Source organism: Leptodactylus fuscus, unplaced genomic scaffold (genome assembly GCF_031893055.1).
Source record: "Leptodactylus fuscus isolate aLepFus1 unplaced genomic scaffold, aLepFus1.hap2 HAP2_SCAFFOLD_444, whole genome shotgun sequence".
NCBI classification, from domain to species: Eukaryota; Metazoa; Chordata; class Amphibia; order Anura; family Leptodactylidae; genus Leptodactylus; species Leptodactylus fuscus.
In genome coordinates, this window is record NW_027440470.1 from 22,274 (window position 1) to 48,195 (window position 25,922).

Consider the following 25,922-nt stretch of genomic DNA (forward strand, 5'->3'; position numbering starts at 1 on the left):
CTGCACACAGTATTATGTCCCTTAGTGGCCCCTGCACACAGTATTATCCCCCATAGTGGCCCCTGCACACAGTATTATGTCCCATAGTGGCCCCTGCACACAGTATTATGTCCCATAGTGGCCCCTGCACAGTATTATCCCCTATAGTGGCCCCTGCACACAGTATTATGTCCCATAGTGGCTCCTGCACACAGTATTATGTCCCATAGTGGCCCCTGCACACAGTATTATTCCCCATAGTGGCCCCTGCACACAGTATTATGTCCCATAGTGGCCCCTGCACACAGTATTATGTCCCATAGTGGCCCCTGCACACAGTATTATTCCCCATAGTGGCCCCTGCACAGTATTATCCCCTATAGTGGCCCCTGCACACAGTATTATGTCCCATAGTGGCCCCTGCACACAGTATTATTCCCCATAGTGGCCCCTGCACAGTATTATCCCCTATAGTGGCCCCTGCACACAGTATTATTCCCCATAGTGGCCCCTGCACACAGTATTATGTCCCATAGTGGCCCCTGCACACAGTATTATGTCCCTTAGTGGCCCCTGCACACAGTATTATGTCCCATAGTGGCCCCTGCACACAGTATTATGTCCCTTAGTGGCCCCTGCACACAGTATTATCCCCCATAGTGGCCCCTGCACACAGTATTATGTCCCATAGTGGCCCCTGCACACAGTATTATGTCCCATAGTGGCCCCTGCACAGTATTATCCCCTATAGTGGCCCCTGCACACAGTATTATACCCCATAGTGGCCCCTGCACACAGTATTATGTCCCATAGTGGCTCCTGCACACAGTATTATGTCCCATAGTGGCCCCTGCACACAGTATTATTCCCCATAGTGGCCCCTGCACACAGTATTATGTCCCATAGTGGCCCCTGCACACAGTATTATGTCCCATAGTGGCCCCTGCACACAGTATTATTCCCCATAGTGGCCCCTGCACAGTATTATCCCCTATAGTGGCCCCTGCACACAGTATTATGTCCCATAGTGGCCCCTGCACACAGTATTATTCCCCATAGTGGCCCCTGCACACAGTATTATTCCCCATAGTGGCCCCTGCACACAGTATTATGTCCCATAGTGGCCCCTGCACACAGTATTATCCCCCATAGTGGCCCCTGCACACAGTATTATTCCCCATAGTGGCCCCTGCACACAGTATTATGTCCCATAGTGGCCCCTGCACACAGTATTATCCCCCATAGTGGCCCCTGCACACAGTATTATGTCCCATAGTGGCCCCTGCACACAGTATTATGTCCCTTAGTGGCCCCTGCACACAGTATTATTCCCCATAGTGGCCCCTGCACACAGTATTATTCCCCATAGTGGCCCCTGCACACAGTATTATCCCCTATAGTGGCCCCTGCACACAGTATTATGCCCCATAGTGGCCCCTGCACACAGTATTATCCCCTATAGTGGCCCCTGCACACAGTATTATCCCCCATAGTGGCCCCTGCACACAGTATTATGTCCCATAGTGGCCCCTGCACACAGTATTATGTCCCTTAGTGGCCCCTGCACACAGTATTATTCCCCATAGTGGCCCCTGCACACAGTATTATGTCCCATAGTGGCCCCTGCACACAGTATTATCCCCTATAGTGGCCCCTGCACACAGTATTATGTCCCTTAGTGGCCCCTGCACACAGTATTATGTCCCTTAGTGGCCCCTGCACACAGTATTATCCCCTATAGTAGCCCCTGCACACAGTATTATCCCCTATAGTGGCCCCTGCACAGTATTATGCACCATAGTGGCCCCTGCACAGTATTATGTCCCCATAGTGGCCCCTGCACAGTATTATGTCCCATAGTGGCCCCTGCACACAGTATTATCCCCCATAGTGGCCCCTGTCACCGGGCCCCCTAATGGGTACAATGAAATCTCATGACTGTCAAGGGTCTCTAGAGAGAAATGTGCTGCCCAGAGTCAGAAAGCTTGGTCATAGTCGCAGGTCCTGGGTCTTTTAACAGGATACTGACCCAAAATACAAAATACAGCTAACACCCCCCCCCCTTCCCCCAAGAATGGCTGAGAGAAGAACATTGGACTATTCTGGAGTGGCTTCTATGGGCCCGCACCTAAATCCTATGGAAGGAGCTGAGACCTGGCGTCTGGAGAAGGCCCCTTCACCCCCGAGACAACTGGAGCAGAGGAGGGGCCCAAATCCCTGCGGAGAGGGGCAGAAGTCTCACTGACGGTTACAGGAATCGTCTGATCGCAGCGATTGCCCCAAAGGGAGGAGCAACAAAATATTAAGGGAACCGTCATCTCTGTCCAGGCCGTGTCAGGAGCGAAACACAAAGTCTGACCTTCATTTTTTTATTTTCAGAGAATTGTTATTTCTTATTACGTTTGTCAGATTCCGGATATTTCTGAGACCATTGTGGGGTTTTCTGTCATTACACGAGGGGAACAACAATCCTGACCATGTGTGTGTATATATGTGTATATACCAGGACAGAGACAGACAAGCTCGGAGCAGATACAAGAGCCCGGGAGTCAGAGTGACTAAGAAGAGAAGACTCCGGAGCATTTAGTTCTGTGTGCGGAGTGTCTGCGCCTGAGCGCGGGTGGGAGGATAACGCTCTCTATATATATATATATATACACTCACTGACATATACCATGTATCCGCCTATCCTCTCTGTATATACCTCACTTCTTCCCTACAGGTTTATCATATAAGCAGAGTGTCCGTGCAGGGTAACGGTAGAGCCGCCATGTTTTTCCCCATCACTCAGCTTCCCTGACTCCTCTGCCGTTCCCGGGCCGTCCGCCATCTTCTTTGGCCCCCACTGATGTTGTGATTGGGCGGGCCCCCATTGATGAAGATGGCGGAGGACGCTGCGGTGGAGCCAGGAAAGGTGAGTGGATGTTTTTGTTATTTGCCCGGTCTCGGCCGATGAATCTTTGTGGTTCGTCCATCACGAGGTGTAAAATGAAGGAACAATCTGAATCAGGCGAGGCCCGGCATGAATCTGTGCAGAGACCCCATAAGGATGCGCCTGAGCCATGAGTGCGCCGCCTGCTGGCACCCACCGGCCTTCATCCACCCCTTCTATTATTTCTATGTAGGTTCCTGGTTTGTTACAATGTGTCAGTGCAGATGAGATGACAAACCACAATGGAGAACATTAGGATCGTGTTCACACATCTTTATTTCTATAATCTGCCCCCGGTTACAGGACCGAGCTCTTCAGGATCATCAGGACGGAGCCCAGTGCCAGGAGGATGGCGGCATAGCTGGACTTGATGCTGGCGCCACCACTGGTGTTACACAGGTCGGTGCTGCAGCAGGAGACGGAGGCGGAGCCGACAACAAAGGAGGTGGAGGCAGTTGGAGTGCAGGACGCGGCGCAGGTCTTGGTGATGCTTGTAGCCGAAATTCCAGCTATAGAAGAGTAAAATAACATGTGACACAGTGACCGGCGCCAGTCATGTGACTATAAGGGGCGGGGCTGTGACAACCTGCCATTACCAGGGTCTATGATATGAGAACACAGACGTATAAAACCAAAATGAACTCACCGAATGACACCGATCCCACCGAGGTCATACAGGAGGTCTCTCCCAAGGTGCAGTTTGTGGCCGTCATACAGTTACTGTTACTGGAGGCTCCGGTGCAGGTGTAACAGCGCAAGGCGTGAGCTACAGGCGGAGGAAGCGCAGATATTACATACAGCCGTGTATACAGTATCACACAGGACAGGATTAGATACAGCTCAGTATACAGTATCACACAGTAGAGGATTAGATACAGCTCAGTATACAGTATCACACAGGATAGGATTAGATACAGCTCAGTATACAGTATCACACAGGATAGGATTAGATACACAGCTCAGTATACAGTATCACACAGGATAGGATTAGATACAGCTCAGTATACAGTATCACACAGGATAGGATTAGATACACAGCTCAGTATACAGTATCACACAGGATAGGATTAGATACACAGCTCAGTATACAGTATCACACAGGATAGGATTAGATACAGCTCAGTATACAGTATCACACAGGATAGGATTAGATACACAGCTCAGTATACAGTATCACACAGGATAGGATTAGATACACAGCTCAGTATACAGTATCACACAGGATAGGATTAGATACACAGCTCAGTATACGGTATCACACAGGATAGGATTAGATACACCGCTCAGTATACAGTATCACACAGGATAGGATTAGATACACAGCTCAGTATACGGTATCACACAGGATAGGATTAGATACACAGCTCAGTATACAGTATCACACAGGATAGGATTAGATACACAGCTCAGTATACAGTATCACACAGGATAGGATTAGATACACAGCTCAGTATACAGTATCACACAGGATGGGATTAGATACACAGCTCAGTATACAGTATCACACAGGATAGGATTAGATACACAGCTCAGTATACAGTATCACACAGGATAGGATTAGATACACAGCTCAGTATACAGTATCACACAGGATAGGATTAGATACAGCTCAGTATACAGTATCACACAGGAGAGGATTAGATACACAGCTCAGTATACAGTATCACACAGGATAGGATTAGATACACAGCTCAGTATACAGTATCACACAGGATAGGATTAGATACAGCTCAGTATACAGTATCACACAGGAGAGGATTAGATACACAGCTCAGTATACAGCATCACACAGGATAGGATTAGATACACAGCTCAGTATACAGTATCACACAGGATAGGATTAGATACAGCTCAGTATACAGTATCTCACAGGATAGGATTAGATACACAGCTCAGTATACAGTATCACACAGGATAGGATTAGATACACCGCTCAGTATACAGTATCACACAGGATAAGATTAGATACACAGCTCAGTATACAGTATCACACAGGATAGGATTAGATACACAGCTCAGTATACAGTATCACACAGGATAGGATTAGATACACAGCTCAGTATACAGTATCACACAGGATAGGATTAGATACACAGCTCAGTATACAGTATCACACAGGATGGGATTAGATACACAGCTCAGTATACAGTATCACACAGGATGGGATTAGATACACAGCTCAGTATACAGTATCACACAGGATGGGATTAGATACACAGCTCAGTATACAGTATCACACAGGATAGGATTAGATACACAGCTCAGTATACAGTATCACACAGGATAGGATTAGATACACTGACCCTATGCTGTGATACTGGGCTGTATCTCTCTCTCGCAGTCTCAGTGTGAACAGCCTCTATAGAGGACACAGGGTCTCTGTTCTCCTCCTTCTGCCTCTCACTCCTATGTGTGACCAGCGCCTTGGTGCGGTATAATCTCTCAGCAGTGTCGGGCAGGTGGATTCTCTTACCTGTGGCTGCACAGAGGGCGATGACCAGGAGGAGACTTGTGTAGGCTGCCATTGTGTGCTGCACGCTGTGTATTGTGCTATACCGCCCCGCTCATCCTCTATATATACCGCTCTTTGTGTGTTTGTAAAGAAGTTTCTATGAAAACCACCAAAGCATTGCAATATCACGTGTGTAAGGATTGTAAACTGACACACAACACAACATGAGAGATTCCTAACTACACATACGTGTGCACACAATACACGGCACTCACCATGACTGCAACCAACCGCACCGAGTCACTACGGAAAACATGACACCCATATACCATATAGGAAAGTACCGTATACAACATCCTGGAACAACGGCACCATAGAACAAATACCAGGATAGTGTATAACACCCGGGAGTAACAGGACGGTATATAACACCCCAGAGTAACAGGACGGTATATAACACACTGGAGTAACAGGACGGTATATAACACCCCAGAGTAACAGGACGGTATATAACACCCAGGATAAGAGGACGGTATATAACACCCCAGAATAACAGGACGGTATATAACACCCGAGAGAAACAGGACGGTATATAACACCCCGGAGTAACAGGACGGTATATAACACCCAGAATAACAGGACGGTATATAACACCCCAGAGTAACAGGACGGTATATAACAACCAGAATAACAGGACGGTATATAACACCCCAGAGTAACAGGATGGTATATAACACCCGAGAGTAACAGGACGGTATATAACACCCCAGAGTAACAGGATGGTATATAACACCCGAGAGTAACAGGACGGTATATAACACCTGAGAGTAACAGGACGGTATATAACACCCCAGAGTAACAGGATGGTATATAACACCCGAGAGTAACAGGACGGTATATAACACCCGAGAGTAACAGGACGGTATATAACACCTGAGAGTAACAGGACGGTATATAACACCCAGAATAACAGGACGGTATATAACACCCCGGAGTAACAGGACGGTATATAACACCCAATATAACAGGACGGTATATAACACCCAGAATAACAGGACGTTATATAACACCCCGGAGTAACAGGATGGTATATAACACCCCAGAATAACAGAACGGTATATAACACCCAGAATAACAGGACGGTATATAACACCCCGGAGTAACAGGACGGTATATAACACCCAGAATAACAGGACGGTATATAACACCCCGGAGTAACAGGACGGTATATAACACCCAGAATAACAGGACGGTATATAACACCCCAGAGTAACAGGACGGTATATAACACCCCAGAGTAAAAGGATGGTATATAACACCCCAGAATAACAGAACGGTATATAACACCCCAGAGTAACAGGACGGTATATAACACCCCAGAGTAACAGGACGGTATATAACACCCAGAATAACAGGACGGTATATAACACCCCAGAGTAACAGGACGGTATATAACACCCCGGAGAAACAGGACGGTATATAACACCCAGAATAACAGGACGGTATATAACACCCCAGAATAACAGGACGGTATATAACACCCCGGAGAAACAGGACGGTATATAACACCCAGAATAACAGGACGGTATATAACACCCAAAATAACAGGACGGTATATAACACCCCGGAGTAACAGGACGGCATATAACACCCCAGAGTGACAGGACGGTATATAACACCCCAGAGTGACAGGACGGTATATAACACCCCGGAGTAACAGGACGGTATATAACACCCCGGAGTAACAGGACGGTATATAACACTCCGGAGTAACAGAACGGTATATAACACCCCAGAATAACAGGACGGTATATAACACCCCACAGTAACAGGACGGTATATAACACCCCAGAATAACAGGACGGTATATAACACCCCAGAATGGCAGGACGGTATATAACACCCCAGAATGGCAGGACGGTATATAACACCCCAGAATGGCAGGACGGTATATAACACCCCGGAGTAACAGGACGGTATATAACGCCTCGGAGTAACAGAACGGTATATAACACTCCGGAGTAACAGGACGGTATATAACACCCCAGAATAACAGGATGGTATATAACGCCTCGGAGTAACAGAACGGTATATAACACTCCGGAGTAACAGGATGGTATATAACACCCAGAATAACAGGACGGTATATATCACACCAGAATAACAGGATGGTATATAACGCCCCGGAGTAACAGGACGGTATATAACACCCAAAATAACAGGATGGTATAACACCCCAGAATAAAGGGACGGTATATAACGCCCAGAATAACGGGACGGTATATATCACACCAGAATAACAGTATTGCACACAGTATTATGTCCCATAGTGGCCCCTGCACACAGTATTATCCCCTATAGTGGCCCCTGCACACAGTATTATGTCCCATAGTGGCCCCTGCACACAGTATTATGTCCCTTAGTGGCCCCTGCACACAGTATTATTCCCCATAGTGGCCCCTGCACACAGTATTATGTCCCATAGTGGCCCCTGCACACAGTATTATGCTCCATAGTGGCCCCTGCACACAGTATTATCCCCTATAGTGGCCCCTGCACACAGTATTATGTCCCATAGTGGCCCCTGCACACAGTATTATCCCCCATAGTGGCCCCTGCACACAGTATTATGTCCCATAGTGGCCCCTGCACACAGTATTATCCCCCATAGTGGCCCCTGCACACAGTATTATGCACCATAGTGGCCCCTGCACACAGTATTATACCCCATAGTGGCCCCTGCACACAGTATTATGTCCCATAGTGGCCCCTGCACACAGTATTATGTCCCTTAGTGGCCCCCAGAATAACAGGACGGTATATAACACCCCACAGTAACAGGACGGTATATAACACCCCAGAATGGCAGGACGGTATATAACACCCCAGAATGGCAGGACGGTATATAACACCCCAGAATAACAGGACGGTATATAACACCCCAGAGTAACAGGATGGTATATAACACCCGAGAGTAACAGGACGGTATATAACACCCCGGAGTAACAGGACGGTATATAACACCCCAGAATAACAGGACGGTATATAACACCCCAGAATGGCAGGACGGTATATAACACCCAGAATAACAGGACGGTATATAACACCCCAGAATAACAGGACGGTATATAACACCCCAGAATGGCAGGACGGTATATAACACCCCAGAATGGCAGGACGGTATATATCACACCAGAATAACAGGATGGTATATAACGCCCCGGAGTAACAGGACGGTATATAACACCCAAAATAACAGGACGGTATAACACCCAGAATAACGGGATGATATATAACACCCCAGAATAAAGGGACGGTATATAACGCCCAGAATAACGGGACGGTATATAACACCCACAATAACAGGACGGTATATATCACACCAGAATAACAGGACGGTATATAACACCCAGAATAACGGGACAATATATAACACCCCAGAATAACGGGACGGTATATAACACCCCAGAGTAACAGGATGGTATATAACACCCAGAATAACAGGAAGGTATATAACACCCCAGAGTAACAGGACGGTATATATCACACGAGAATAACAGGACAGTATAACACCCCAGAGTAACAGGACGGTATATATCACACCAGAGTAACAGGACGGTATGTAACACCCCGGAGTAACAGGACGGTATATAACACCCCAGAGTAACAGGACGGTATATAACACCCCGGAGTAACAGGACGGTATATAACACCCCAGAATAACAGGACGGTATATAACATCCCGGAGTAACAGGACGGTATATAACACCCCAGAATAACAGGACGGTATATAACACCCCGGAGTAACAGGACGGTATATATCACACCAGAGTAACAGGACGGTATATAACACCCCAGAGTAACAGGACGGTATATATCACACGAGAATAACAGGACAGTATAACACCCCAGAGTAACAGGACGGTATATATCACACCAGAGTAACAGGACGGTATGTAACACCCCGGAGTAACAGGACGGTATATAACACCCCGGAGTAACAGGACGGTATATATCACACCAGAGTAAAAGAACGGTATATAAAACCCCAGAATAACAGAACGGTATATAACACACCAGAGTAACAGGATGGTATATAACACCCCGGAGTAACAGGACGGTATATAACACCCCAGAATAACAGAACGGTATATAACACCCCAGAATAACAGAACGGTATATAACACCCAGAATAACAGGACGGTATATAACACCCCAGAATCACAGGACGGTATATAACACCCCAGAATAACAGGACGGTATATAACACCCCGGAGTAACAGGACGGTATATAACACCCCAGAATAACAGGATGGTATATAACAACCCGGAGTAACAGGACGCTATATAACACCCCAGAATAACAGGACGGTATATAACACCCCAGAATCACAGGACGGTATATAACAACCCGGAGTAACAGGACAGTATATAACACCCTGGAGTAACAGGACGGTATATAACACCCCGGTGTAACAGGACGGTATATAACACCCCAGAGTATCAGGACGGTATATAACACCCCAGAATAACAGGACGGTATATAACACCCTGGAGTAACAGGATGGTATATAACACCCCAGAATAACAGGACGGTATATAACACCCCAGAGTAACAGGACGGTATATAACACCCCGGAGTAACAGGACGGCATATAACACCCCAGAATAACAGGACGGTATATAACACCCCAGAATAACAGGACGGTACATATCACACCAGAATAACAGGACGGTAAATAACACCCCGGAGTAACAGGACGGTATATAACACCCCACAATAACAGGATGGTATATATTACGCCCCGGAGTAACAGGACGGTATATAACACCCCGGAGTAACAGGACGGTATATAACGCCCCGGAGTAACAGGACGGTATATAACACCCAGAATAACAGGATGGTATATAACACCCAGAATAACAGGACGGTATATAACACCTCAGAATAACAGGACGGTATATAACACCCCAGAATAACGGGACGGTATATAACACCCCAGAATAACAGAACGGTATATAACACCTCAGAATAACAGGACGGTATATAACACCCCAGAATAACGGGACGGTATATAACACCCGGGAGTAACAGGACGGTATATAACACCCCAGAATAACAGGACGGTATATAACACCATGGAGTAACAGGATGGTATATAACACCCCAGAATAACAGGACGGTATATAACACCCCAGAGTAACAGGACGGTATATAACATCCCAGAGTAACAGGACGGTACATATCACACCAGAATAACAGGACGGTAAATAACACCCCGGAGTAACAGGACGGTATATAACACCCCAGAATAACAGGATGGTATATATTACGCCCCGGAGTAACAGGACGGTATATAACACCCCAGAGTAACAGGACGGTATATAACGCCCCGGAGTAACAGGACGGTATATAACACCCAGAATAACAGGATGGTATATAACACCCAGAATAACAGGACGGTATATAACACCCCAGAATAAGAGGACGGTATATAACACCCAGGATAACAGGACGGTATATAACACCCCAGAGTAACAGGACGGTATATAACACCCCAGAATAACAGGATGGTATATAACGCCCCAGAATAACAGGACGGTATATAACACCCCAGGATAACAGGACGGTATATAACACCCCGGAGTAACAGGACGGTATATATCACACCAGAGTAACAGGACGGTATATAACACCCCAGAGTAACAGGACGGTATATATCACACGAGAATAACAGGACAGTATAACACCCCAGAGTAACAGGACGGTATATATCACACCAGAGTAACAGGACGGTATGTAACACCCCGGAGTAACAGGACGGTATATAACACCCCAGAGTAACAGGACGGTATATAACACCCCGGAGTAACAGGACGGTATATATCACACCAGAGTAAAAGAACGGTATATAAAACCCCAGAATAACAGAACGGTATATAACACACCAGAGTAACAGGATGGTATATAACACCCCGGAGTAACAGGACGGTATATAACACCCCAGAATAAACACCCCAGAATAACAGGACGGTATATAACACCCCGGAGTAACAGGACGGTATATAACACCCCAGAATAACAGGATGGTATATAACAACCCGGAGTAACAGGACAGTATATAACACCCTGGAGTAACAGGACGGTATATAACACCCCGGTGTAACAGGACGGTATATAACACCCCAGAGTATCAGGACGGTATATAACACCCCAGAGTAACAGGACGGTATATAACACCCCGGTGTAACAGGACGGTATATAACACCCCAGAGTATCAGGACGGTATATAACACCCCAGAATAACAGGACGGTATATAACACCCTGGAGTAACAGGATGGTATATAACACCCCAGAATAACAGGACGGTATATAACACCCCGGAGTAACAGGACGGTATATAACACCCCAGAATAACAGGATGGTATATAACAACCCGGAGTAACAGGACAGTATATAACACCCTGGAGTAACAGGACGGTATATAACACCCCGGTGTAACAGGACGGTATATAACACCCCAGAGTATCAGGACGGTATATAACACCCCAGAGTAACAGGACGGTATATAACACCCCGGTGTAACAGGACGGTATATAACACCCCAGAGTATCAGGACGGTATATAACACCCCAGAATAACAGGACGGTATATAACACCCTGGAGTAACAGGATGGTATATAACACCCCAGAATAACAGGACGGTATATAACACCCCAGAGTAACAGGATGGTATATAACACCCCAGAATAACAGGACGGTATATAACACCCCAGAGTAACAGGACGGTATATAACACCCTGGAGTAACAGGACGGTACATATCACACCAGAATAACAGGACGGTAAATAACACCCCGGAGTAACAGGACGGTATATAACACCCCACAATAACAGGATGGTATATATTACGCCCCGGAGTAACAGGACGGTATATAACATCCCGGAGTAACAGGACGGTATATAACACCCCAGAGTAACAGGACGGTATATAACGCCCCGGAGTAACAGGACGGTATATAACACCCAGAATAACAGGATGGTATATAACACCCAGAATAACAGGACGGTATATAACACCCCAGAATAGGAGGACGGTATATAACACCCAGAATAAGAGGACGGTATATAACACCCCAGAATAACAGGATGGTATATAACACCCCAGAGTAACAGGACGGTATATAACACCCAGAATAACAGGACGGTATATAACACCCCAGAATAAGAGGACGGTATATAACACCCAGAATAACAGGATGGTATATAACACCCAGAATAACAGGACTGTATATAACACCCAGAATAACAGGACGGTATATAAACCCCAGAGTAACAGGACGGTATATAACACCCAGGATAACAGGACGGTATATAACACCCCAGAGTAACAGGACGGTATATAACACCCCAGAATAACAGGATGGTATATAACGCCCCAGAATAACAGGATGGTATATAACACCCCGGAGTAAAAGGACGGTATATAACACCCCAAAATAACAGGACGGTATATAACACCCTGGAGAAACAGGACGGTATATAACACCCCGGAGTAACAGGACGGTATATAACACCCTGGAGTAACAGTATGGTATATAACACCCAGAATAACAGGACGGTATATATCACACCAGAATAACAGGACGGTATATAACACCCTGGAGAAACAGTACAGTATATAACACCCCGGAGTAACAGGACGGTATATAACACCCCAGAATAACAGGACGGTATATAACGCCCCGGAGTAACAGAACGGTATATAACACCCCACAGTAACAGGACGGTATATATCACCCCAGAATAAAAGCATGATATATAACACCCCAGAATAACAGGACGGTATATAACACCCCGGAGTAACAGGATGGTATATAACACCCCGGAGTAACAGGACAGTATATAACACCCTGGAGTAACAGGACGGTATATAACACCCCAGAATAGCACAACGGTATATATCACCCCAGAGTAGCAGGACGGTATATAACACCCCAGAATCACAGGACGGTATATAACACCCCAGAATCACAGGACGGTATATAACACCCCAGAATAACAGGACGGTATATAACACCCCAGAATCACAGGACGGTATATAACACCCCAGAATCACAGGACGGTATATAACACCCCAGAATAACAGGATGGTATATAACACCCCGGAGTAACAGGACAGTATATAACGCCCCGGAGTAACAGGATGGTATATAACACCCCGGAGTAACAGGACGGTATATAACACCCCAGAGTATCAGGACGGTATATAACACCCCAGAATAACAGGACGGTCTATAACACCCCAGAGTAACAAGACGGTATATAACACCCCAGAGTAACAGGATGGTATATATCACACCAGAATAACAGGATGGTAAATAACACCCCAGAGTAACAGGATGGTATATAACACCCCGGAGTAACAGGACGGTATATAACGCCCCGGAGTAACAGGACGGTATATAACACCCAGAATAACAGGACGGTATATAACACCCCAGAATAAGAGGATGGTATATAACACCCAGAATAACAGGACGGTATATAACACCTCAGAATAACAGGACGGTATATAACACCCCAGAATAAGAGGACGGTATATAACACCCAGAATAACAGGACGGTATATAACACCCCAGAATAACAGGATGATATATAACACCCCAGAATAACAGAACGGTATATAACACCCCAGAATAACAGGACGGTATATAACACCCCGGAGTAACAGGACGGCATATAACACCCCAGAGTAACAGGATGATATATAACACCCCAGAATAACAGAACGGTATATAACACCCCGGAGTAACAGGACGGTATATAACACCCCAGAGTAACAGGACGGTATATAACACCCCAGAGTGAAAGGACTATATCACCGCAGAATAACAGGACGGTATATATCACCCCAGGATAACAGGACGGTATATAACACCCCAGAATAACAGGACGGTATATAACACCCCAGAGTAACAGGACGGTATATAACACCCCAGAGTGAAAGGACTATATCACCGCAGAATAACAGGACGGTATATATCACCCCAGGATAACAGGACGGTATATAACACCCAAGGATAACAGGACGGTATATATCATCCCAGGATAACAGGATGGTATCAGCGCCACACCTCTAATGATGTGAGGTGAGGCGACAGCCACAGGCGGAGCTCTGGCAGGGGGGGCGGTAGCTGCGGCGATATCTTTTTTTACTTCTTTTCCCAAATCAACTCGAGCGGCCTTCTCCTGCGTTGGTTTAGACCTCAGCGCAGGCAGTGTCATCACGCCGCCTACGCTGACGTTACTGGTGGCTGAAGAGGATGTGGTGGCAGCAGCGGTCATGTTGGTTAGTAAAAGAACTTTTTTTTTTTGTTTTATAATTTTTTGATGTTACTCCTAGCAGGCTTCCGGCCTGTATTGTAATGTGTCAGACGTCACGTCATCTGGGATATTACCATATAGGCCGAAGCCTGTGCTAGCAGTTCTGTATAGGCCCGAAGCCTGTGCTAGTAGTAATAGCCTGTTACTGCTAGCTAGGCATGGGTGTGCAACTGTGGGGCCTAACAGAGGCTGCAGGGGCCGCTGTGGGATATATATATATTATATAGGGGTCGGGTGTGTGGAGTAGTGAGGAGTCAGAGATGTCTGCGTTGTAAACTTTACAGAGTCAAGTCACAGCTGGAAGAAGAGGTGATGGCGGTCCAAAGGGAAGAGACGGGAAATGTGGGGAGACGTCTCCTGTAAGTATTACTGCACAAATATTACTGCATTGTATGTATTGTAATGTTACCGCCAGCACCCCCAACCCCCCCCGCTGTCTGAGGAGGACGATCAAAAGAAGGACACCCCCTCCCCCTGGTATTCAGTCTGGGGGAGAGGGGGGCGTCTTTTGATCGTCCGCCTCGGGCAGCAGAGAGGCTCGGTTCACCACTGGACGGTATATAACACCCCAGAATACCAGGACAATATAGAACAGGACGGTATATAACTATCCGTCACTGGCAGGGATGGTTCGCCTTGTCTTCACCCTCGGCACCATCTTCTTCCTCTTGTTAGTTTCTTACATTCTATCAGATACAAATGAGCTTTATTAGCATAACCGAAGAAAAACATTTGGTGTTGCCACAGCAAAGAATGGTTGGGGGTGGGGGAAGGGGGTGTGCGGGTTGGGGGTTCGTGTGTCCTTGGGGTCTCGTTGTTCTTGTTTGGGACATGTGGGTATATGTGGGAATGGGGTAGACAGTTGATGGGGGGCTTAAATGTCTTTGGGTGGGGGTTTAATAGTCCATGGGGGGTGGGGGGTTTAATAGTCCATGCGTCTCATCTTCCTCTTGTTTGGTGACAGCTGGACACGTATTGGGCAGCGATCTCCACAGTGGCCTCTTCTTCTCCCAGTAGGATGTAGAGTTTCCTCTTCTCCCAGTCTGGGATGTGGGCAGAGAGTCTTTGGTAGTAGACGGCCCTCACAGCTGAGTATTTGGTGCAGTGTAGCAGGAAGTGGGTCTCGTCTTCTAGGGCCCCCTGGTCACAGTGCTGGCACAGTCTGTTCTCCCATGGCCAGGGCCAGCGTTAAGGCGGGGGAGGGCCCCCACTGCTTAAGGGGCCCCCTGTGCTGCCTAATATTTCACCTTTATGTTTATGGAGTGGCTGTCTGTTCTCAGTGACAGACAGTCGGGTCACCCACTGTGCAGTCACTTGTAGCTGATCAGCGGCGGTGCTAGCAGGGACTCCGGGGAAGGCTTTGTATGAGGTAATAGCCCCGCCCCCAGTGCTGTCTGAAGCCTGGCTCTCCTCAGCTCCTGCTCTTCCCCAGGAGGAGGAGAAGAAGCTCCATACAAAGAGAAGGTAAAAAAAAAAGAAAACACAGGTACATTCTTACATTACTATTCCTATTACTGTCAGGCATTTGGGGTTATTAATCTAGTGCCAGTAACTCCATATACCTCACATTAATAGCAATTAACCCCATCATGTCCCTCATGTTAACCCCTGTGTACCCAATATAAGGATTACTAATATGTGAGACATATGGGGGGACTAATGAAGGTCTTCAGTGAAGACGCTGAATTATTACCTCCATATATCTCACATCAGTAACCCTTGTGTAAAGCTCAGGGGTTAAAGGGGTACTCCCATGTCGCATACTTATCCGTCTTCGTTCCTCTAAAATCTTCTGTCTTCCGGCTTTGTTTCGTCATTGGTGGGCGGGGTCACATATGCAAAGCCAAGCGGCGAGATGCCGCCGGCCCTGCGTGCGCGCTCATACACCAGTCTAACCTTCACAATGCGAATACAAGACCCGACACCCTGCGGGTCTGTATTAGCCTTGTGAAGGTTAGACTGGTGTATGAGCTTGCACGCAGGGCCGGCGGCATCTCGCCGCTTGGCTTTGCATATGTGACCCCGGAGCGGAATAACAGTATTGCTTCTGCCGCTGCTGTCTTCATGCAGAGCAGAAGCATAGCGATGTGCCTGTGCCGGCGTCTAACAGTCCCCAGCATCCGCCTATTACAGCGGATGCCGGGGAGTTAGACGCCGGCACAGGTGAAGCCAGCAACATCGCTATGCTCCTGCCCTGCATGAAGACAGCAGCGGCAGAAGCGTTGCCGTTATTCCACTCCTCCGCCCCCTGCTCCGGGATAGCAGCATCGCTTCTGCCGCTGCTGTCTTCATGCAGGCAGAAGCATAGAGATGTTGCTGGCTTCACCTGTCCCCCAAAGGGTAAACTACCCCCCCTCCAGGCTCGCTCCCGTGTACTTAGCCCCTCCTCCCTCCCCCTGAGAGCAGCAGACACATCACTTGACTCAGGAGCAGCTAGGTCAGGGCTGTGGCCACAAAAAAAATGAATAAAGTAAGATAGTGGCCAAACAAAGCAGTTTTGCTGAAGCAATGTATTTAGGAAAAGTCTTACATTCACATTTACAAGCAGTATAGATAGGATCCTTGTGATGGGACAACCCCTTTAATGTGAGGGACATGATGGGGTTAACTGCTCTTACTATGAGGCCCATGGAGTTACTGAGCTGTAATACACATGACTATACTATATATCCACAACCGAGGAGAAAAGTAAGGACCTGCATATTTCACTGGACCCAGACACAGACGGTCTTTTTGTGGAAATTTTTTGCCAAACTGAAGAGCTGCAAATTATGGAACAGATCCTATATCTATCCTATATGTGTCCTATATATGTGCCCTATATGTGTCCTATATATGTGCCCTATATGTGTCCTATATCTATCCTATATGTGCCCTATATGTGTCCTATATCTATCCTATATGTGTCCTATATCTATCCTATATGTGCCCTATATGTGCCCTATATGTGCCCTATATCCTATATCTATCTTATATGTGCCCTATGTGTCCTATATCTATCCTATATGTGCCCTATATCTGTCCTATATATGTGTCTTATATGTGCCCTATATCTATACTATATGTGCCCTATATGTGTCCTATATCTATCCTATATGTGCCCTATATGTGTCCTATATGTGCCCTATATGTGTCCTATATCCTATATCTATCTTATATGTGCCCTATGTGTCCTATATCTATCCTATATGTGCCCTATATGTGTCCTATATGTGCCCTATATGTGTCCTATATCCTATATCTATCTTATATGTGCCCTATGTGTCCTATATCTATCCTATATGTGTCCTATATCTATCCTATATGTGCCCTATATCTATCCAATATATGCCCTATATGTGTCCTATATCTATCCTATATGTGTCCTATATCTATCCTATATGTGTCCTATATCTGTCCTATATGTGTCCTATATCTATCCTATATGTACCCTATATCTATCCTATATGTGCCCTATATCTATCCTATATGTGCCCTATATGTGTCCTATATCTATCCTATATGTGTCCTATATCTATCCTATGTGTCCTATATCTATCCTATATGTACCCTATATCTATCCTATATGTGTCCTATATCTATCCTATATGTGCCCTATATGTGTCCTATATCTGTCCTATATGTGTCCTATATGTGTCCTATATCTATCCTATATGTACCCTATATCTATCCTATATGTACCCTATATCTATCCTATATGTGCCCTATATGTGTCCTATATGTGTCCTATATCTGTCCTATATGTGTCCTATATCTATCCTATATGTGTCCTATATATGTGTCTTATATGTGCCCTATATCTATCCTATATGTGTCCTATATCTGTCCTATATGTGTCCTATATCTATCCTATATGTGTCCTGTATATGTGTCTTATATGTGCCCTATATGTGTCCTATATCTATCCTATATGTACCCTATATCTATCCTATATGTGCCCTATATGTGTCCTATATCTGTCCTATATGTGTCCTATATGTGTCCTATATCTATCCTATATGTACCCTATATCTATCCTATATGTACCCTATATCTATCCTATATGTGCCCTATATGTGTCCTATATGTGTCCTATATCTGTCCTATATGTGTCCTATATCTATCCTATATGTGTCCTATATATGTGTCTTATATGTGCCCTATATCTATCCTATATGTGTCCTATATCTGTCCTATATGTGTCCTATATCTATCCTATATGTGTCCTGTATATGTGTCTTATATGTGCCCTATATGTGTCCTATATCTATCCTATATGTACCCTATATCTATCCTATATGTGCCCTATATCTATCCTATATGTGCCCTATATGTGTCCTATATCTGTCCTATATGTGTCCTATATGTGTCCTATATCTATCCTATATGTGTCCTATATGTGTCCTATATCTATCCTATATGTGCCCTATATGTGTCCTATATCTATCCTATATGTACCCTATATCTATCCTATATGTGCCCTATATGTGTCCTATATCTATCCTATATGTGTCCTATATCTATCCTATATGTGCCCTATATGTGTCCTATATCTGTCCTATATGTGTCCTATATGTGTCCTATATCTATCCTATATGTGTCCTATATCTATCCTATATGTGTCCTATATCTATCCTATATGTGCCCTATATGTGTCCTATATCTATCCTATATGTACCCTATATCTATCCTATATGTGCCCTATATGTGCCCTATATGTGTCCTATATCTGTCCTATATCTATCCTATATGTGCCCTATATGTGTCCTATATCTGTCCTATATGTGTCCTATATCTATCCTATATGTGCCCTATATGTGCCCTATATGTGTCCTATATGTGTCCTATATCTATCCTATATGTGTCCTATATCTATCCTATATGTGTCCTATATCTATCCTATAGCTGTCTGCAGTTCTGGCTCTGGCAATTCATTTTTAATGTACAAGTCAGTGATAACCACATCCATACCATTTGTGTGCAGGAGACCTCTTAAGCCTGGGTCACATGTGCGTTCGGTATTCTGTTCGGGGAGTCCAGATGGGACCCCCCCCCCCCCAAAAAAAAAAAAAAAAAAAAGAATACCAAACACATTGCCCCTAAACTATAATGGGGTCTGTGTGTTTCCCGCAGAACATGCAGAGAGGAAAGTACTTCATGATCTACTTGACTCATGTGGACAATGCGTGGAAAGCACATGGACCCCATTATAGTCTATGGGATCCGTGTGCTTTCGTAAGCTCACTGCTTGTCAATGCATTCAGTATTCTGTTCTGGAGGTCCCCAAGTGGACTCCCCGAGCGGAATACCGAACGCAGATGTAAAGCAGGCCTAAGGCTGAGGCCTCATGTTGCAGAAACAGTGCGATTTTGCTGCAGTTTTTTGAGCTAAAGCCAAGAATGGACTGAGCGGAAGGCAGAAGTAGAAGAACTCTCTATATCTCCCAATCCTTTGTAGCCATTCTTGGATTTGGTTGGAAACAAAAAAATGCAGCAAAATCTGCCACAAAAAAAATATTGAAGACCCGTCCTTGGGTTAGGTCATATGTGGGGTCCAACACCCGCACCGATCAGCTGTTCCAGCAGTCTCATAGAAGCGGCGCTGTAGTTCACTGAAACCACTGCTATTGTATAGGGTCAGTCTGTACAAGCCCCCACCCGTCCCGGGGGCTGCTGAAACAGCTGATCTGTGCGGGGTGTGGGAGAGAGACCCCTACAGATCACATACTGATGGTGTATCCCAAAGACAGGGATGGGCGGGGGACTTTGTACAGACTGACCCTATACAATAGCAGTGGTTTCGGTGAACTGATGCTGCTGGAACAGCTGATCGGTGCGGGTGTAGGACCCCATTTACCTATCACATTCTGATGGCCATCTCGTGGCTGGGTCATCAATAGATAACATCAATAGGGGCTGGAAATCTTATCTCTTCTGGATTCTGTCACAATGTATCAGCGCAGATAGAATGTAAGAAACTAACAAGAGGAAGAAGAGGGTGCCGAGGGTGAAGACAAGGCGCACGATCCCTGCCAGTGATTAAGTCACCAGTATAAGACCGCTGACATCCAGATCACACCTGGGGGCTCAGATGGATGGGGGGGCTCAGATGGAGGGGGGCGCTCAGATGGATGGTGGGGGGCTCAGATGGAGGGGGGGCTCAGATGGAGGGGGGGGCTCAGATGGATGGTGGGGGGCTCAGATGGAGGGGGGGCTCAGATGGATGGGGGGGGCTCAGATGGAGGGGGGGGCTCAGATGGATGGGGGGCTCAGATGGATGGGGGGGCTCAGATGGAGGGGGGGGGGCTCAGATGGATGGGGGGGCTCAGATGGAGGGGGGGGGCTCAGATGGAGGGGGGGGCTCAGATGGAGGGGGGGGGCTCAGATGGATGGGGGGGCTCAGATGGAGGGGGGGCTCAGATGGATGGGGGGGCTCAGATGGAGGGGGGGGCTCAGATGGATGGGGGGGCTCAGATGGAGGGGGGCTCAGATGGAGAGGGGCTCAGATGGATGGGGGGGCTCAGATGGATGTGGGGGCTCAGATGGATGTGGGGGCTCAGATGGATGTGGGGGGCTCAGATGGATGGAGGGGGGGGGGCTCAGATGGATGGGGGGGCTCAGATGGAGGGGGGGGCTCAGATGGAGGGGGGGGGCTCAGATGGAGGGGGGGGCTCAGATGGAGGGGGGGCTCAGATGGATGGGGGGCTCAGATGGATGGGGGGGCTCAGATGGATGTGGGGGGCTCAGATGGAGGGGGGCTCAGATGGAGAGGGGCTCAGATGGATGGGGGGGGCTCAGATGGATGTGGGGGCTCAGATGGATGTGGGGGGCTCAGATGGATGGGGGGGCTCAGATGGATGGGGGGGCTCAGATGGAGGGGGGGGCTCAGATGGAGGGGGGGCTCAGATGGAGGGGGGGGCTCAGATGGAGGGGGGGGGGCTCAGATGGATGGTGGGGGGCTCAGATGGATGTGGGGGGCTCAGATGGATGGGGGGGCTCAGATGGATGGGGGGGCTCAGATGGAGGGGGGGCTCAGATGGAGGGGGGGGCTCAGATGGATGGGGGGGCTCAGATGGATGGGGGGGCTCAGATGGATGTGGGGGCTCAGATGGATGTGGGGGGCTCAGATGGATGAGGGGGCTCAGATGGATGGGGGGGCTCAGATGGAGGGGGGGGGCTCAGATGGAGGGGGGGGGCTCAGATGGAGGGGGGGCTCAGATGGAGGGGGGGCTCAGATGGAGGGGGGGGGCTCAGATGGAGGGGGGGGCTCAGATGGATGTGGGGGCTCAGATGGAGGGGGGGGCTCAGATGGATGGTGGGGGGCTCAGATGGATGTGGGGGGGCTCAGATGGATGGGGGGGCTCAGATGGATGGGGGGGCTCAGATGGAGGGGGGGGCTCAGATGGAGGGGGGGGCTCAGATGGAGGGGGGGGCTCAGATGGAGGGGGGGCTCAGATGGATGTGGGGGGCTCAGATGGATGGGGGGGCTCAGATGGAGGGGGGGGCTCAGATGGATGGGGGGGCTCAGATGGAGGGGGGGGCTCAGATGGATGGTGGGGGGCTCAGATGGATGTGGGGGGCTCAGATGGATGGGGGGGCTCAGATGGAGGGGGGGGGCTCAGATGGATGGGGGGGCTCAGATGGAGGGGGGGGCTCAGATGGATGGTGGGGGGCTCAGATGGATGTGGGGGGCTCAGATGGATGGGGGGGCTCAGATGGATGGGGGGGCTCAGATGGAGGGGGGGGGCTCAGATGGAGGGGGGGGCTCAGATGGATGGAGGGGGGGGGGCTCAGATGGAGGGGGCTCAGCAGACTCCACCGTGGTCAGTCTCATGATCTGTGACCATAACATGCGCTTGGTGAGGAGATGAAGGTTTGATGAGATTTGGCATGGGCTTTGGGTGTGACTAGAGGAGCTCAGCAGTCATGGCTGGAGTGATTTGCGTCAGGCGCCAGGTTACAGTAACTGTGTCTATGCTGGACATGGAGCTTTGGTGTTCTCAGGTTGCAGAACTTTTCACTTTACAATACAAAGAAAACCGTTGTTATTGATGGTGTGAAGAACAATGGAGGGGAACAGCGACGGGCGACAACACCCCAGCGAGACGCTATAGTTACCAGACTTCTTACTGGAACTTAGTGGGGGGGGGGGATTCCTGGAAGTCATTAAATAAGGAGTGCCAAGAGGTGGAGACACCCCTCACCTGTAACCCAATAGACCTCACCTGTGCCCCGACGCCCCTCACCTGTGCCCCGACACCCCTCACCTGTAACCCAATAGACCTCACCTGTGCCCTGATACCCCTCACATGCGCTCTGACGCCCCTCACCTGTAACCCAATAGACCTCACCTGTGCCCTGATACCCCTCACATGCGCTCTGACGCCCCTCACCTGTAACCCAATAGACCTCACCTGTGCCCTGATACCCCTCACATGCGCTCTGACGCCCCTCACCTGTAACCCAATAGACCTCACCTGTGCCCTGATACCCCTCACCTGTGCTCTGACGCCCCTCACCTGTAACCCAATAGACCTCACCTGTGCCCGGACACCCCTCACCTGTAACCCAATAGACCTCACCTGTGCCCCGACACCCCTCACCTGTAACCCAATAGACCTCACCTCTGCCCCGACACCCCTCACCTGAGTGCTGACTCCCCTCACCTGTGCCCCGACGCCCCTAATACTGCCTGTGCCTTCCTGGACACCCAGCTTTCTGAGTCTATGATGAGGCTACTTACACAGTCACACGTGTTGTATCATCAGGCAGGTGTCATTCAGGGGCCTGAGAAAGCTGGATAACTGGTGAAGGCTCCTCACTGATGGCATCTTACTGAGCAGAAAGGGCAGAAGATCTTCATTAACCCTGAAGTTCTCGATTCCTTGTGCAGAATCTGTAATCGGCTGCTACGGGGCACTTATAGTCCTTGGCTCATGCGTTGGTAGTGCTGGGGTGCCCCTTATAATGGATGGGGTCTGGTGGGGTTTGGATGGTTCTCCAGGGAGGCAATAAGATGTCTCACGAGAGGCGAAGTCCTTGGAGGAGGTAAGTACCGCGCTGCTTCTAGAACAGTCTGACCAGGCAGCCGATGGTTTAACCCCTGAAGGGCGCAGCCATCTTACAGTTTTGGGGGTCCCCGTATTCTGACGCACGGAGAGTTTCACCTTATTGTTGAGGGCTTTTTAGTTTTATAAGTTTTCAATCCTTTTTGTTGTTATTTCCAGGGGAGGCAAAAAAAAATCACTTTCATTTGCAAATTAATAGAAAACGTGAAATGTCTTTGTGTCTCCAGAATTAGATTTAATCGGGGGGGGGGGGGGGGGGCTGCTCATCAATATCAGTAGCCTCTGGCTGTCTTATCAACTGATCAGCGCCCCCTATGGATACTGCAGGGACACCATTTGGGTGCGGTTTGCAGCATCTAAGTGGTTAACTAGCTGCCATTGAACCCCATGAGGGTATAGATGTGCGCAGGGTCCGTGTTATAGCATCCCAAACACATGAGACTGTGCGGGTGTAAATGGATCATTGTCAGCTTTACCCACTGATGCCAGCAGAGGGCAGCACAGAGGGGCGCATGTAATGATGGGATGTGGGCACTGTATATGGGCACTGCCAGGCACTGTATGACATGGTGGGTCCTGTTCAGCAGGACTAATTATCCAGACAAGGAGTGGCGGCTGCAGTGTAAATTAACCCTTTGTGTAGTGTTGCACTCTTACATCATGTGCGCTGCGTTCCAGTAGGATGTGAGCTGTAATTTTTTGGAAAAATAAATGAAAGTAACACCTGAGGGACCGAATTCTCGCTCTACCCCTTGATAGATTCCTTGAGGGGTGATTTGGGGGTTTCCACTGTTTCTTCCATTCCCCAGTTTGGCTCGTTCCTGCTTCCCTCTAGCACCGCCCTGTGGCCGGACATCAGTGACATCTCCTTTAACCCCTTGTGAATGTGCGACCTTTAGGGATAAATAAATGGAATCGTTTCAATTCCTGTGAAATGCTGAAAGGGTTAAGAAACTTCCTAATCTTTCATAGACAGACACTGACTCTTGGTCACCACTGACACAAAGTACACGGTGTCACGAAAAAACAATCTCAGAATCACTTTGATAAGTTACAGCGCCTGAAAGTTATTACCCCACAAAGTGACTCAGGTCAGATGTGACTAATCGGCCTCCAGGTATACACGGTGTCCTGAAGGGGTTAATACGGACGTTCCACATTATTAAGCAGCCTCAGGTTTCAAGCAATACAGGAAAGAGAAAGGGTCTGTAGTCTGCTCAAATCGTGCAATGTCTGGGATAAGGGATGAAAACCTGAGATAGTTCACAAAATCTTAAAGAGGACCTTTCACCATATCCGGGCACAGGCAGTGCTATATACTGCCAGAAAGCTGACAGTGCGCTGAGTTCAGCGCACTGTCGGCTTTCCCGATCCGTGCCCGGTGTAAAGCGCTATCGGTCCCGGTACCGTAGCGCTTTACAGTCAGAAGGGCATTTCTGACCATTAGCCAGAGACGTCCTTCTGCCTCGCGGCGCCTATCGCGCTGTGCTGTGGAGCCGGGAGGAACGCCCTCTCCCTCTCCTGCTAATGCTCGTCTATGGACAAGCTGTGTGAGCAGAGGGAGGGGGCGTTCCTCCCGGCTCCACAGCACAGCGCGATTGGCGCCGCGAGGCAGAAGGACGTCTCTGGCTAATGGTCAGAAACGCCCTTCTGACTGTAAAGCGCTACGGTACCGGGACCGATAGCGCTTTACACCGGGCACGGATCAGGAAAGCCGACAGTGCGCTGAATTCAGCGCACTGTCAGCTTTCTGGCAGTATATAACACTGCCTGTGCCCAGATATGGTGAAAGGTCCTCTAAGCGATTTGTGGCTGATTCGGAGCACAGATGGGTTCCTGCAGATAAAGGCAGAATGAGGAAGGTTTCTGCCAGGCATATGCATCAGATGAGGAAATCAGCGGCTAAAATACCGTCATAATGCGTTACAAACAGGGATGTGCCGCTGCAAACCTCAAGGTGTAGGAGCCTCCAGGTCTGCAGTTGTGCCTAAACCTGCTATTCAGCTGCCCCTAAAATGGCTGCAGTGGGGGGGCGCTGCGAGAGGGCGGGACAGGGGGGGGGGGGGGGCTGCGAGAGGACGGGACAGTGGGGGGGCGCTGCGAGAGGACGGGACAGGGGGGGGGG

At 48.2% G+C, this 25,922-nt stretch overlaps 1 protein-coding gene across 1 annotated transcript; it reads right to left on the reverse strand.

Annotated features, from left to right (window-relative positions):
• Positions 1 to 3,176: 3,176 nt before the first annotated feature.
• On the reverse strand, positions 3,177 to 5,438 carry LOC142188424 (lymphocyte antigen 6E-like). Its single transcript, XM_075261832.1, has 3 exons — positions 5,385 to 5,438; positions 3,558 to 3,677; positions 3,177 to 3,420 (listed from the first exon to the last, which is right to left on the reverse strand). The coding sequence occupies exons 1-3, from the start codon at positions 5,434 to 5,436 to the stop codon at positions 3,209 to 3,211; spliced, it is 384 nt and encodes a 127-aa protein (XP_075117933.1). The 5' UTR covers positions 5,437 to 5,438; the 3' UTR covers positions 3,177 to 3,208.
• Between the last annotated feature and the right edge of the window lie 20,484 nt (positions 5,439 to 25,922).